The 15,708-nt window shown below is 40.6% G+C and overlaps 1 protein-coding gene and 1 pseudogene across 4 annotated transcripts in view; both read left to right on the forward strand.

The window, feature by feature from the left end:
* CGNL1 (cingulin like 1) overlaps positions 1-15,708 on the forward strand; it is a 162,073-nt gene that overhangs the window by 67,229 nt on the left and 79,136 nt on the right. For all 4 annotated transcript variants that reach the window (XM_077128019.1, XM_077128023.1, XM_077128020.1 and 1 more), the window contains 2 exons: positions 227-362; positions 11,762-11,974. In XM_077128019.1, the coding sequence (XP_076984134.1) occupies positions 227-362; positions 11,762-11,974 (349 nt within the window). The remainder of the gene's footprint in view (positions 1-226; positions 363-11,761; positions 11,975-15,708) is intronic.
* Positions 4,352-8,194, forward strand: LOC143656526 (zinc finger CCCH domain-containing protein 15 pseudogene; annotated as a pseudogene).

The raw sequence follows: 15,708 nt of genomic DNA on the forward strand, positions 1-15,708 counted from the left end.
ACTTGTTTTCTTGTTGGGATAATTAGACCAGTAGCCATGAGTTCTCACAAGGAGCCTTTTCAGGTCAGGCTGGTCCTTCTTCAACAGGACAGAGAGAATGGTGGGGAGAGGGCGCTGCTTGGGGCTTTAAATGACTCTGCTTACTCTCTGAATGCTCAAGTCAGACTGGATGGAAGTAAACGGAGCCCCCGGAGAGTCTCCCTAAAGGGCTTTCTTCTCTGCCCAGGCTGTTCCAGGTGAAGATGGAACGGGAACAGCACCAGACTGAGATCAGGGATCTGCAGGACCAGCTCTCAGAAATGCACGATGAACTAGACAATGCTAAACGGGCCGAGGATGGAGAGAAGGGGGCTCTGATTGAGGTAAGGGGTTGGGCGACAAGAGAGGCCTCCATGCCTGCAGAGGACAGGATGGGTGGGAGAACTGGGTGCCAGGAGACCTTTCTTCTTGTGTATATATTGCTGCACACACTCTGCCTATGGTAGGATTCTGCAGGAGCATCATATGTAATCATTTTAAAACATTTTCTTAGGAAAATCTTAAACTATTCATCAAAGTAGAAAGAATAGTACATTACCACCCACACACCTCGTATTTATTAAATTTATTATGAAATTTATTACAGGAATTGGTTCACACGACTTTGGAGATGGGCAAGTCCAAATTCCTTAGGGCAGGCCTCAAGCTGGGAACTCTGTTGGGTTTTTTTGCTTTGTTTTGTTTTGTTTCTTAATTTTTTTTAAACATAACAACATACAAACATGAACATTCTTACCATATGATCATTCCATTCGTGGTATATAATCAAAAACTCACAATATCATCACCATGACCATTTCTTAGAACGTTTGCATCAATTCAGAAAAAGAAGTAAAAAGAAAAAGAAAAAAACCCTCATACATACCATATCCCTTACCCCCTCCCTCTCATTGACGCTAGTATTTCCATCTACCCAAAATATTTTAGCCTTTTTCTCTCCTATTTTTTTCTATACCCCTTACCACTCCCTTTCATTGATCACTAGCATTTCAATCTACTAAATTTATTTTAACATTTGTTCCTCCCATTATTTACTTATTTTTAACCCACATGTCTTACTCATCTGTCCATACCATAGATAACAGGAGCAACTCTGATTTTTTTTTTTTTTTTATTAATTAAAAAAGAGTAACTTACAAAACATTTAGAAATCATTCCATTCTACATATACAATCAGTATCTGATGGTTTTTGATGAATTCCCCAGGAGAAGAAATTCTTTCTTTTGATTGCTGAAATCATCCCTTCTCCTTTTAAGGTCTTTAAGTGATTGGGTGAGACTTCTCTCATTGTTGAAGACAGTCATCTCTGTTGATTGTAGATGTGTAAACAGCCATGGATACGGTCAATTTACTGATGATTTAAATCCCTGAAATAGCCTCACAGTGACAGTGAGACCAGTGCTTACTTGACCAAACAACTGGATCCCATATCAAACGTTGAGCTCTTATCGTTCTATGGGTCAGTAGATGAGGTTGACTCTTGATTCTCTGACTAGCATTTGTTATTTGTTAATGGGATTTGCCAAAGACAGTCACTCTTTCCTCAAGTAGATTACCATCCTCTTGAGATGTCAGATGCATACATAGAGAATGAGTAGAGTGCAAGAATGTAGGTTTTGACTGTCTTCATTTTTTTGTGGAGAATAAGTATAACTTAGAGTCAGAGAAAAGACAAATCTTACCTCTGTGTGCATTTAGATGTTTTGATATTTGTGATAACATTATCATCACCTGTATATTTGGCATACTGATGTTTGATATAGTTTTGAAATTTATTTGTTTGTACGTTTTGGTTTGAAGTAACAGCCAATCAATCAATCAATCAATAAATGATACGCAATTTAGAGTTAAGCCACTTGTCCCACCTCACAAAATAAAAACGTGCACACACAGAAAAACCAAGGATGTTAATATTTAACTTTAATTTTGTGTTCCTTTTCTCCTTAGGACTTAAACCTTTTCTTTGTCCCTTTTTAGGGGTTAAAAGCTTCTGGCTCTTAAGTCCCTGTAGCAGCTCCCTTAAGTTTCAGCTGTCAACTGTTTTCTCATCCTCTTCCTTGTTTCATTTTGAAACAATTCCCCAGGAGGGATTTTAGCTCCTGCTCCTTAGAACATAGCCTTTCTCTTCCCTATGACTTGGCATTGCTGAATATTTGTGGCTACACAGCTCAGAAGTTCTAATGAATTCTTTTTTTCATTGGGGCCGGAGGAGTTAGTGATTATTTTCTCTTCTTCCCCATATGGCCATTTGTCTGCCTCTATTTAGATCTTTTCCTCTGAGAAAGTCCTCATTCAGGTCCGTGCCTTTCCACTTGGACTTTCTCTTTTTAACAAATGATTCCTTAAAAACCTTCACATTTTTGTGATCAGGTATTGCACTGCTCCTCAAGGCTCTGCCTTCTTTTTCAGGGATCAGAGTTATAAGACCAAATGTATTAGAACGGGACTGAAAATCTGTGTAACATAAACTGGAATTTTAAAATAGGGCACACGGGGCAGTGCAAAGGTGGCTCAGCAGGCAGAGCTCTTGCCTGCCATACCAGAGGTATGGGTTTGATTCCCAGTGCCTGCCCATGTAAATGAATATATAAATAAATAACTAAGGCACACAGATTTTTCTAACACTTTAACAACTCTATTTCTTCATTATCTGTTTGGCTTCATTCGTCTGAATATTCATCCATTTCTAGTTAATATTGTAATAATTATAGTGTCCCTACAATTTTGACGCTTGCTTTTTTTTTTTGCATGGCCAGGCACCTGGAATCGAACCCAGGTTTCTGGCATGGCAGGCGAAAAGTCTGCTACTGAGCCACCGTGGCTTGTCCGACACTTGCTTTTAAAAGTTGATGTGTCAGAAACATTTTTCATTATTGTATTTTATAGTCTTCATATTTCATTTTAAAGGAAATAAATCACACATATTTAACCATTCCACTATAGTTAGGGTATTTTGTTTCTTTTCCTTTTTTTTTTCTTTTTGTAGTTGTGAACCAAAGTTGTGGTGAATAGCTTTATGCATGTATCCTTTTACTGAATGGTTTATAGCTTTCAATAAAAATGTGGCTTCACAAGCCAATTTAAAGCGAAGATAAGACTGGCATTCTAAAAGAGAAAGATGAAATCATAGCTATCTGGAATTCTCTTAAGCTGCTGAGTTTTCCCAGTCACTGTAACCTGTTATTGTCCGTTATCCTTTCCCTCATACCCTATAACCCTTTAGAGTCTCTATTTTAGCACACTTGACCTTGCTCTATAACTATTTTTGTATCTATCTCTTTCTTCTACTAGCCAGAAAATGTAATAACATACCATCTTTGTTTCTTCCCCAGCTCTGACCAACATAGTGCTAACCAACAGAGCAAATGAGTGATTTTCAGAATTTAAATTCTTTTAAAAATGTCACCACTTTTTTAAAAAGGGGGATAATACTAAAATATAGGAAAGTATACTTCATTGCCTTTTTTTTTTTTTTTACATGGGCAGGCACGGGGAAGCGAACCCGGGTCCTCTGGCATGGCAGGCAAGCATTCTTGCCTGCTGAGCCACCGTGGCCTGCCCTTCATTTCCTTCTTAAAGACAAAATACTGAAAGTAACTGAACATAATTTTATTAATTGAATTATTGATTGATTGGGTTTGCTAACCAGGAGAGAGCCACAAGCCTCACTTCTGGTGATATGTGTTCACACCGAGGTTGAGAATGGGGGATGCGGGAATGGGGAACAGGGAAACAGCTTTTCTTAAAAGTGTCCCTGGGTGGGCCATGATGGATCAAAAGGCAGAGGCTCGCCTGCCATCGTGGAGACCCGGGTTCGATTCCCGGTGCTTGCCCATGCAAAAAAAAAAAAAAAAAAAAAAGTGTCCCTGATGTGGTTGGCTTCCAGGTTGCTGGTCTCTTTGCTCTGGTGGGAAGTGTCCGTCTCCTGGTGCCAGTCTGCATACGAGTTAGGGACCAGGTAGCCTCTCTGCCTCAAAGGATTTCTCTCCCTCTGGAAAGCCATCCTCACTGTTTCTATCCATTTCTTTTAACTTGTCAGCAACATTTAAAGCACTCTCTATGGTTTCTACATCACTAATAAAATTTATTGTCATTTTCAATTTATTCACATCTTAATGAAAAAAATGGCCTGGGGGGGTCTGATAACAGATCATAATTGTGGCCAAGTTTTCTATGTCATGTGTCTTAGGATAGACTAAAACCCACAATGACCATGTCTGCTTTTGAATCTTTGAGAAAGATCGAAGGCCATATATTTTGCAGAGCTTGCGTAATGGGCCAGATTTTTCATGAAATCTCTACTATTTCCCAATGACGAAGGTAGCCTATGTTGAATCAATAAAGTAACATTATGAGAGAATAAAATAGTAAAAAGCAAGCAAGGAAGAAAGAGAAGGAAAGAAAATACCCTGTTTTCAGAAAGTAAGCCATATAACCAACCAAAGAACAGAATGAGTTCGGTCTTCCAGTTAAACTGATGGCTCTGGAATTTTTTTTTAATTCAAGTTTTAAAAATGATTATGGAATGAGTTTCAGCCACGTCTTTATCCGTGCATGCATTAACTTCCATTCTGGGAGTAATGGATAGACGTGAGCCATCTCTCTAAGTGCTGTGAAATGGAGTTTTCTAGTCATCAGACATCTTTTTGGGAGCCTGCAGTGCTGACAAACGGGCCTCACTCTGAGTCTTGGGTGTTTTATACCTGGCATTTCCAAGAGGCAAGCCCTTAAGTATCATTAAAATCGTTTGGTTATGAGACTGTTGTTCTGAAGATAGATTGTTCTGAGAAATGAGATCTCTAACATAGTTATAAACTTCCTTTGCTGTGATATCACTAGACATTTTATTAGTTTTAATAATAGGGTAACTAAAACATATTTCGCACCAGATGTGCTGCACTTTCTAGGTCATACTTCTGTAAAAAAAAAAATACATAATTCTCAGTCAGCTGCAGTCTTGATAGAAAACATTTTACTTACCCTTTCGGTGAGCTTAGGCCAGATACATGAGCTCCGTAAAACTTCTGGGAAGTGTTTATGCAGCTTTTCTGTCTGGGTTAGTGTTTTTCTCGTTCTAAACATGGAATGTCTGTTACTAGCTGGTGGGTGAAAAAAGCTTTCTGTGGATGATTAAGTTTGGCAAACTCTAGTTGAAACATAAACACATTTTTTCTTTATTTTCTCTGAGTCATCTCAGTATTGAAAATGCAAATGTACATGGTGAATCTCCAAAAGGCAACTAATGCAGGCAGAACTTCCCAACTCTTGTGAACGGAACACGTATGGACAAACTGGTCTGAGTGCTGTAATTCGGTGGGATACATTTGTTGATGCGGCTCTATTTTTTGGGGGGTGTGTGCATGGGCCAGGAATCAAACCCGGGTCTCCCACATGGCAGGCGAGCATTTTACCCCTGAACCACCCAGGCACCCAGGTGCTATTTTCTTAGCGTTAGGTGACTTAGGAACTGCAGAGTATTTCAACAGTTGTCCTTGTTATTGAATGGGATAGGGAAAACAGTATTATTCTGATAAATTATCATTTTCCTGGCGTGTTCCTTTTAAAATCATGTGTTGCTATACATCTTGGCTTTAAATGTTAGTACTAGTTAAAAAAAAACAAAACTTTTGCCCTTTGCCTGTTAATGGTAGAACTTTGGATTTTTCTTGTTCCATTATGCTTTTACGGAAGCTGTAGCTCTCCTAGTGTGCTGTTCTGTCAGCTGGCTTAATTCATGCTTATTGAGATGTCTTATGCTTTCAGGGCATGTTGACGTACAGGTGAAATTTTGCTATAGAGAACACACATATCTCTCATTTCTCTGTTACTGGCTCTTTTCTTTTTAATTATATAATATTTGCTGTATATAGAAAATAATTGCAGGCGTGTCTTCTGTGCTTTGTGGTGGCAAAGGTGTCCCTGGTCATTGTCTTCCAACAGCTGCAGCAGTTTCCAGCTCTGTTCCAGCTCCATCTGGCTGGTGCCACCTGTCTCCCCAGTACCCCCCAAAAAAACAGGCCCAGGCCAGAGCCAGCAAAAAAGGTCGAGCAGAAAAAGGAGAAGGTTATTGAAGGCAAAGCTTTTGGTGTGAAGAATAAGAAAGGAGCAAAGCAAGAGAAGTTTATCAAAGCTGTCACTCATCAAGTTAAAGTTGGTCAACAAAATCCCTATCAGGTAGCACGAAGTGAAGCTGAAAAGAAATTGAAGAAAGGTGACAAGATGAAAGAATTGTAAGAGCTAAATGAACTGTTCAAACCTGTAGTTGCTGCTCAAAAAATATAAGTAAAGTTGCAGATCCCAAATCTTTTATTATGTGCATTCTTCAAGCAAGGAGAGTGTACTAAAGGAGAGAACTGTAAATTCTCTCGTGACTTGACTCTGGAGAGAAAATGTGAAAAGCACAGTGTTAACATTGATGCAGAAGATGAAGAACTTGAGACAGATACCATGGATAATTGGGATGAAAAAAATCCAGAAGAAGAAGTGAACAAGAAACATCGTGAGTCAGAAAAGAAAAAGCCAAACTCAAATAGAGTGCAAACATTTCCTTGAAGCTATTGAAAACAAGTATGGCTGGTTTTGAGTATGCCCTGGAGGGGGTGATACGTGTATGAATTATCATGCACTTCCTCCTGGATTTGTGTTGAAAAAAAGATAACAAGAAAGAAGAGAAAGAAGATGAGGTTTCATTGGAAAATCTAATTGAAAGAGAGTGCTCTGTCCCTAGGTCCAGATGTTACCAAAATCACTCTAGAGTCCTTTCTTGCATGGAAGAAAAGGAGAGGGCAAGAAAAGATCGATAAACTTAGTAAGATATGGGAAGGAGGAAAGCAGACTTCAAAGCAGGGAAAGTTCTAGTGATCAGTGGTCATGAAGTATTTGAATTTCATCCTGGACTGATTGATGATGATGAGGAGGAAGAAGATGATACAGTAGATCAGGTGATGATGACATAGATGGTTCTGTGAGCCTGGATGATGCGAATTTAAGCCTGTAAGTCGTAAGAGATGTAGATGAGACAAGTATTATGGTAGCCAGTCTTGAAAGATTGAGCCCACATGCTTCAGAAAATGATGAAAACAAGTGAAACTCCTGGTGGTAGGGCTGCAAATGGTGAAAGGAAAATGGAGCCATCAATACTGTTCCTGTTGATGAAAATCTTATTGCTGGGGAAGACTTGGATAAATTAAAAGAATTTAAGTAAACAAACAAGAAAAAAGAATTAAACACACTTGGTTTAGAAGAGTGACCCCAAACAAGTCAATGAAAAAATTAAGTCAGTGAGTGCTATATGAACGGAAATTGACTACATTAATTTTTTTCCATCTAGCGTTCTTCAACAGGATGTTTATTTCCCATGCTGATTTTAGAGGGCATATGCTTCTCTAAAAAGAGACTATTTTCCCTATGTCTTCTTTTCTGACTTTGACCACTTCTCGTAGTAAGTTCAGAGTAGTTTATGGTAAATTGAAAGATAGTGGTCGTTGCAGAAATTGATTGTTGTGACTTCCCATTTAAGTGGATAGCGTAACTGCTTTTCCAGTTTTCATTTTAATTGAACATGTGTTATGACCAGGGGCAACATAAATTTTTAAATTTAAAATACCCTTCATTTAATGAAGCTTCTAATGAGTGATTTGATTTCCTCTGTATTTATATGTTAAAAAAGTTTGTGTAAAATACAAGCCCTATACTTCATAAAGGAAACTGCATAGGCTGATTCAGTGTTGTATATCTTGGGACAATTAGTAAGATGGACATTTAAAATGGAACTTCTTTAATATGACAGATAAGCTAAAATGCCCTGTGCAACACTGTTTTAAACGTTTCTCTTTTCTTTTTTTGCTAGTAAAGTTGTAAATAAAGACCATCATACATTAAAATAAAACCAAAATATCTGTAACAGAGATGTAAGTCATTGAGGTATAGCAAATAATGTACATTCATGACCTTAAATTAAAAATCAGTATTATGGTATTCTCTCTGTGTGTGCCTCTCTCATCCTTCCTCCCTGTCTGTCCTCCAAAGGGAATCACCATCCTGAGGTGTGCATTTATTACCTAAGTAGATAACCCTAAATAACTTATTGTTTTGGTTTTGCTGTTTTTCTGAACAAAAGAGAAGTGTTACTCATATAATCTTCTGCAAGTTACTTTTTAGACTTAGCATTACATGTTAAAGATTCATTCAGGTTATTTGATGTCACTATAGATTGTTCTTCATCATTTGAATAAATAGAACACAATCTGTGCAGTTTTCCCGCTGACGTTTATTTGGGTCATCTCCAGTGTAGTGTTATGAAAAACACGGCTCTGACATTCTGGTGCTTGTTTCTTGGTCCATCTGCTGTGGGACGGCCCCTTGCTGCTACTGCTGATCACAGTCAAGTCCCGCAGCATACTTCCTTTTGCGCCTCACTTTCCTTCTTTCTTGTCTTTTCAGGTTCTGGTTACGTTTCTTTGCTTTAGTTTAAAAAGGCGGACCTCCTACCAGGCACTGCCAGCCAGACACCACGTTCTGTTCTGTTTTGTATCCAACAGACTGTATCATTGTCTGGTCCTCAGCCTTTCCTGAACGTGTAATTTCATTGTTGGACCCGCGGAGGCTGCTTGGTTAAGAGAATGGGTGTTGGTTTCGGATCTAGTTCCGTATCTTGGCCCTATCGCTTATAAACTGTGTGACCGTATGCAAACTAGCATCTCAAACCTCCAGTTTTTTCATTTGTCTTGTAAAGATAATATCTGTTTCTCTGGATTTTTAATAATGTTTAACACAATTCTTCTTATTTGGTAGATACCGAACACATCCCCTGTCAACTTTTATTGTTGTCTCCCATCCACCTTCCTTCAAACCCCCTCCCCCAGTAGACTTTCACATCCTGGCTCCTTGCAGATTTAACTATTCTGGATGCATTAAGGTTTGGAAGTGCTCATTCTGAACAGCCAAATTTTATCTCGTTTTCTTTCATTGGAGTCCGTAGAGAGTCATGTTCATCTCTAATGGATGTTTATAGATTTTCTTTCCCTTCTTTGGCATGACGTAATTGGCAATAAAACCCTGAGTTGATGAAGTGAAGATTTTGAAATCGTGTGTGCCTTTTGGTCTCTGTTCTGGAAAACTTCAAGTGCCGCTGAAGTGATACGGTGAGGTGCGATCTGATTGGATTTCTGCAGCACAGACCACTTAAGCGACAGCCCCAGCCTCAGATAACAGCACGTTGGATAGAAGGGACCCGTCAAAGTCTCAGTTCTTGACGTGCATTGGCGGCAGTGCACAAAAGGCAACACAAAACACAGAAATATCCTGGAAAAGATAAGTGTGGGAAGAGGAACTGCCTTATCGTTACAACAATTGAGAAATGCGTGAGAGTAAAAGCAGGAAACAGGAGTCAGGATCGTAAGAGCTGTTTTGAAGAAGCCGGCAGAAAGCTCCAGGAAGAGCCGAAGGGGCCACTGATGGCAACAATGATTTGGAGGCAGCTCTGCTACTTCTTAAGAGGGGCGGATAGTGGCCTCAGCAGGGCGTCCCTGTGATAACTGTCAGGACTGGGTGTGTTTTCATTAGGTCTCCATGTTCGGTGCCTTGAAGGAGTCTGAGTTGCCCTACTCACCTGGGTGGGTCTCTCGATGTTCCATCTGAGCTAATCAAGGCCTGCCAGTTATATTGTTGAAGAGCCAAGTCTGAGTCTGTGCAAGGAGTTGGGCTTCCCGAGGTTCTCCTCATTCAGTGGACATGCGAGTCCCAGAGCACATGAAAATGGTCTTACCCTCTCATCAGTGATACAGTTCTTGAATGGGAAGTAACCTATCTGAGGCCTTGGGTGCTGTTGTAGTTCCTAGGGTTGCCGTAAGAAAATGCCACAAACTAAGTGATGCAAAACAACAGGAGTTTATGCTCTCACAGTTCTGGAAACTAGACTTCTGAAACCAGTATGTTGGCAGGGCCAGGCTCCCTCTGAAGACTCTAGGAGATAATCCTTCCTTGCCTCTTCGTCATTCCTTCACCTGTAGCTGATCACTCCAGTCTCTGCCTCTGTCTTCTCGTGGCCGTGTTCCCTCTGTGCATGTTTCTATCTAAATTTTCCTTTTTTTCAAGGACACCAATCATATTGGAGTTGGAGCGGCTCTGATCCGGTATGACTGCATCTTAGCTTGATTGCATCTGCAAAGACCCTGTTTCCATATAAGGTCACGTGCAGGGTAGACATGAATTGTATGCATGTGGGTGTGGCATTATTCAACCCAGTACAGGGCTTAAACCAGGGTGGAAAGCAAAAGATCTAAGATGCTGCAGAACTAACTCTTTGGTAGTAAGGGACAAGCATGAGAGAAACTGAAAGTTGCTGCAAGCTCCTGAGCTTGGGTGCTTAACAGGCAGGTTGTGCCATCTTTAATAACAATGAACAAAGAAAAAGGAGAGGAAGGGACGCGATAAATTAATTTAGAAATGAAACCCTCCTGAATTTGAGGTGTCCGTGGGACATCCAGATGGACATGTCTGGGTCTTTGAAAGTGCAGGTCTGAACTCAGACAGGGTTGGAGTCATTGGCACAGATTTGGTAGTTGAAAAAATGAGATGAGCTTGCCAGAAAAGAATAAAGAATGCTAAGTTTCAGTTCTTGAGGAGCATCTTAGCCTTTTGCAAAAGAGAGAAAAGCCAGAAAAGTTTGTCATAGAACAAGTGGCTTGAGGGAAGAAAATAGAAGTGCAGTGTTTGAACTACAAGACAGAAGAGAATTTTAAGGAGACAGGAAGGGAGGATCAAAAAAAGATACAGAAGAGTGAGGACTGAGGAAAGACCATTGGATGTGGTGGTTAAGAGCCCACTGTGACTTGGGAAGGGGCAGTGTTAGTAGAGTGGGACAAAAGCCGGAAGTGAGAGATTAAGGAGTGAGTGGGTGGTCAAGAAGTAGAGGCAGTTTGCAGAAATTGTGCTTTCAAAATGTTTGGCAGTAAAGGTTGGGGGCAGCCAAGGAGAGGTCTTTTTTCTCCCTTGATGAAGGGGATTCTTGTGCCCTGAGGGAAAGGACCAAGATTCAAGGAAAAGAACAAAATCTCAAAAAGAAAAGATAATTGATAGTGTAAGGACGTGGAGCAGGCTGGTGTGGAATAGTTTGTTCTCTGTGAAGTGGCTTTCAGTGGAGAGAAGGTATGGATTGCAGGGAAAAGTGGAGGTGAAGGGAAAGTAGAGAGCATTCAAGCCTTCCTAGTCAAGCATGAAGAAAGTCATCTGCAGGAGTGAGCTAGTCTCAAACGTGAGGATGACTGCGAAGGTCTAGGACAAAGATTTAAAAGGAATTCTGAGCCTTTGGCAGGACGCACTTGGTATTAGATAGTGTGATTTGTAGTAGAGCTTGTTGCCCTGGTTTTGTGAGAAAATATGAGTATTGTGTTTTGCTCAGGTAGACAAGTGCCAAGGAAGGAAAAAGAGGGGCAAGGTCATTCTGAGTTCTAGGAATATGGGTAAAGGGTTTGATCACACTCAGAGTTCCAGTTGGGTATGAAGCAAGTGAGCCCAGAAGGAGAATGATGGCTTCTGAGAACCGAAGAGGGAGAGGAAGAGATGGTCTAAGTTGATTGGGTAGTGTGAGGAAGAAGAGGGTGGGAAGGACAGGTGATCCTATGGCCGTGAGTTTGGATGGCTCAACTGGAGAGGGAATGCAGGTCCTCTCCACAATGACGTTCAATCTTCATCTCTCCTATCCACGTTTCCTTTCTTTAGGAACTCTTACAGGCAAAACAGGATCTGCAAGATCTACTGATTGCCAAAGAGGAACAAGAAGATCTCTTGAGAAAGCGGGAGCGTGAACTCACCGCCCTGAAGGGAGCCTTGAAAGAAGAGGTTTCCAACCACGACTGGGAGATGGACAAGCTAAAGGAGCAATACGACACTGAACTGCGGGTCCTGAGGGAGAGTGTGGAAGAAGCCACCAAGGTGAGTCAGCTGGAATGGGCCCTGTATGACCACAGAAGCTGTTGCCAAGGGGTGAAAGTATCAGGCTGGGGACAGATAAAAGGGTAAGACCGCTTCTCCCATCCCAAGACACATTGTTTTTCTCCCTTTTAATTACAGAGTGAAACTCAGCTTCATTAGATCATAAAAACAGAACTTGTCAACAAAGACAACAGTTCAATTTAGATGAAGTTTATAAAGTTAAAAAATTGTTAAGGTCATTGGTTAAATGTTAACTCAGAAGGTGAGATTTAGAGGACCATGAATGAACCCTTGAAATTCTGTACACTCTTGCAGAGTGGAGATCAGTGCTCTCCTAGGTGCCCTTAAAGGACTGAAGCCTAGGGTATTGTGTGACTTTGCTAACAGGGCAGCATTGCAAAAGGCACCCAGATTTCTGGAGAACTTCACCCCTACCCTAAGCCATTCCTTCTGACTTGTACAGCCTTTTGTTAGACAATTCAGGTTCTTTTTTTTTTCAGCAAAATTATGACAGGGTTAACTGACCGAATTGCCCAAACCCTCCCAAGATAATTTTTCTCCTAATTGAATTCTTGGCTCCTGCAAATAGATCCTAAATTATGTTGAAGCTTTTTGGGGGTGGGCCTTGTGTTGACTGTAGAAGTAAAAAAGCAATATTTTGAAGGAGGAAGTGCTTTCAAATATCTTGCCATCTTTAGGATAAGAAGGGACTTATGAAATATAGATAGTGTAGATTCCCTGCGATATATAGGTTAATGATGATGAAGAAAGAGAACTCTTGATATTGTTTGTTTATTCTGCCATGATTATGTTGATAGCTCAGCACTAATAGGCCCTGTCACCCCTAAGCTCCATGGTGATTCAAGGATTTTCAATTATGGGATGGTAATTGCAAATGACAAGAAGTGAAAGATGGGTCTGTTTATTGCAACAATAAAAAGGTCTGGGAACTAGTCTGTTTTGGGTTATTATATCCTTGAGAACAGTTTAAAAAAAAAGTCTTGATTTGCCTGTGTTAGCCTTTTTGAGATTTACTTTCATCTGAAAGAATAAAGAGACACTGATTTAATTTTGACTGCTTTGAGGGGACATGGTGGCTTTCTTTCTCATTTCATTCCTGTGTAATAGCCCGTTGTCCTTGTTACTGACCTTTATGTGCTTTTGCTTCGTCAGGAACATGTGGACAGGCTCTTGAGTAAGATGGCCCTCCTTTGCACCCATTATTTTTTTTAATACTTTTCAACAGTGAATCAAAGCCTCAGTTTACATGGTCTGTTCTGGACGACTCATTTAGAGGTAGCTGAGAACAATGCTGGGGCATATGTTTGTAGTGAGTTGACTGTAGGGAAATCAAACTTATGCCACCTGTGGATCACAAGGAATTTATTTCATTGGATGCTTTTAGGGTCTCTGCTGTCACAGATTTATAAGTGGGGAAGGAAAACATAGCAGGCACGTTTATGTGCAAGGAGATCACCTTGAGGGACTTAGGCTATTGCATTTTGATCCTTTTGAAGGTCTGCATTGTATTTAGGTCAGAACATTTTCATTATGCCAACTCAAGAAAGATATCTGAATTGAGGCACAGCAGTCTTTGAAAGAAAGAACAGGTGAGTTAGTTAAGACACATATCATTGGCAGAGAAAGTAGAGTTTCTGAGTTTCAGGAAGTTAACTTAAAGGGGTTTACCTTCACACCCAGTGGGATGCATGTCAGCATCTTTGCTCCAGGTCTTATTCGACATGGCTGCCAGTGTCTTTCCATTGAAATAAAAATCCGATCATGTCAGCCTCTGCTCAAATACTTCACCTGGCTCACTGGTGCTCCCAGACTTAAGTTCAAAATTCTTAGCACGGTAGACAATAAAACTCCCTACTTTGCCTAACCCCATCTCTAGAAGACTTCCTGTTCTTTCAGTCCTCTCACCTCTTTGCACATTTAGAATGACTTTCTTCCACTTTCCTGCCTGGCCAATCTCTTCTCATCCTTCAACTTTCTCCCCAGATGTCCTCTCCCCTTGAAGGTGCTCCAGATACCTCCACTCCCCTCAGAGGAGCTAGTGACACCCTCATCATCCCTCTGCTGTGTTTTATATCATACCCTGGTGCAATCCATTATCATGCCTTGCCTACTGCATCAGACTCTGCACTTCATACACAGGGGTCATTTTTATCCCTCTTCGTTTCCTAGAGTGAGAGTGACAAATACCTCGGAGGCCACACAGGCTGCATAAATAACTAAAGCTCTGGGTGTGTTGTTGGGATGACAGTCTGGTATGGTAGGGACTCTGGCAGCTAGAGAATGTATGCTTTGCTGTAGAGGTCATTTGCTTCTCTGCTCCATTCAAAAGCTTCCAGTGAAGAAATGCTGGGCCCAAGTTACTAGATCTTTGAATTTTTTTAAGAAAAGCCAGATATCTGAATGTTAATGTGAGATCTCTTGACTTTTAAGCATTGGTTTAAATTAAAATGAAAACACATCACCAAACACAGCCCACCTGCAGGCTGACAGTCTGTGACCTTTGTTTGCCCCTGAGTTTAGCGCAGTGCCTGGGACACCGCCACATGGGTGGCATGTCTGTTCAATGAAAGTAAGTTGAGAACAAGTTTCCTCCTAGCTGGGTTTTGAGTCTTTCATGTGTGGTTCCTGTTGGATGCTTAGATGCTGACGTGGGAGGGATTTTTGGAAGCTCTGCTATTACTCTAGGAATTTCTTTGCCTTAATAGTTAATTTCCTTGTTGTTTCTTAAAGAGGAATATTATTGAATTTTTATTCCTTGTTAGCTACTGCTTCTTAAGGTGGCTTCTGAATAAATATGATGGAATCATATATTAATGGGGAAAGTAGTGTTGATTTAGTAGCTAAATGCTGTCCTTTTTTTTTTGGCATGGGCAGGTACCGGGAATGGAACCCGGCTCTCCAGCACGGCAGGTGAGAATTCTGCCATTGAGCCATCCTTGCACCGTCCAATGCTATTCTTTTTATTGTGTGATTTATGTGTTAGGATTATATAATAGAATTTTATATCAGTCTATTAACTGCTTTAGGGGGGTGGATTGCACATAAATTTTTTTTAATTTGGTAAAGTCTGTTTCTTAAATGCTCTCCCCCAGGGGAAGGATCCACCCCTCTGCAGTGGCTAAAAGCTGACATTTCTTAAAGGAACTGCATTGCATATAGGAAGTTCATTTCTTTAGTAGATCTCAGGAGACAGCTCAGCCTCTGTTATCAAGTTTCACCTAATTTTCACCCCTCCCCCAGGGCCAAAAACCCTCTCAAATGCTGTTTTATCATTGCCAAATAACAGCAGTTTTCCCTGGCCTTACCCTGATTGCTGAAAGTTTTAAACCAGTAAAACATTTGATGAAAACAGCCCAATTTTATTGACAACATTCTACAGGTTTTACAGATACTCTGTAAAAGATTTTTTGTAAACAGGAGCAGCCACACCTCTTTTGGAACAGAGTAACTGCTCAGCAAAGGTGAATTCATAAATACCTCGGCGAGGTGGGGTTTCCTCATTCAGTTAGACCACGCCAGCGAAGCCGTCGTGGTTGGGGTTATGATGTGAGTTACTTAAGTTCCCTTATAGAGAAATGGATCTTTGCAGTCTATTACAAAAAGTGTTCTATCAAACATTCCTTGAAAAGACAGTGAAGTGTGTTGGCCCCTTGTTTCATAACATGATCTTCTCTTTTGTATGTCCTTTGACACTCTGTCCAGTTTTGAAAAAA

The sequence above is a fragment of the Tamandua tetradactyla genome, chromosome 14 (assembly GCF_023851605.1).
Source record: "Tamandua tetradactyla isolate mTamTet1 chromosome 14, mTamTet1.pri, whole genome shotgun sequence".
Lineage (NCBI taxonomy): Eukaryota > Metazoa > Chordata > Mammalia > Pilosa > Myrmecophagidae > Tamandua > Tamandua tetradactyla.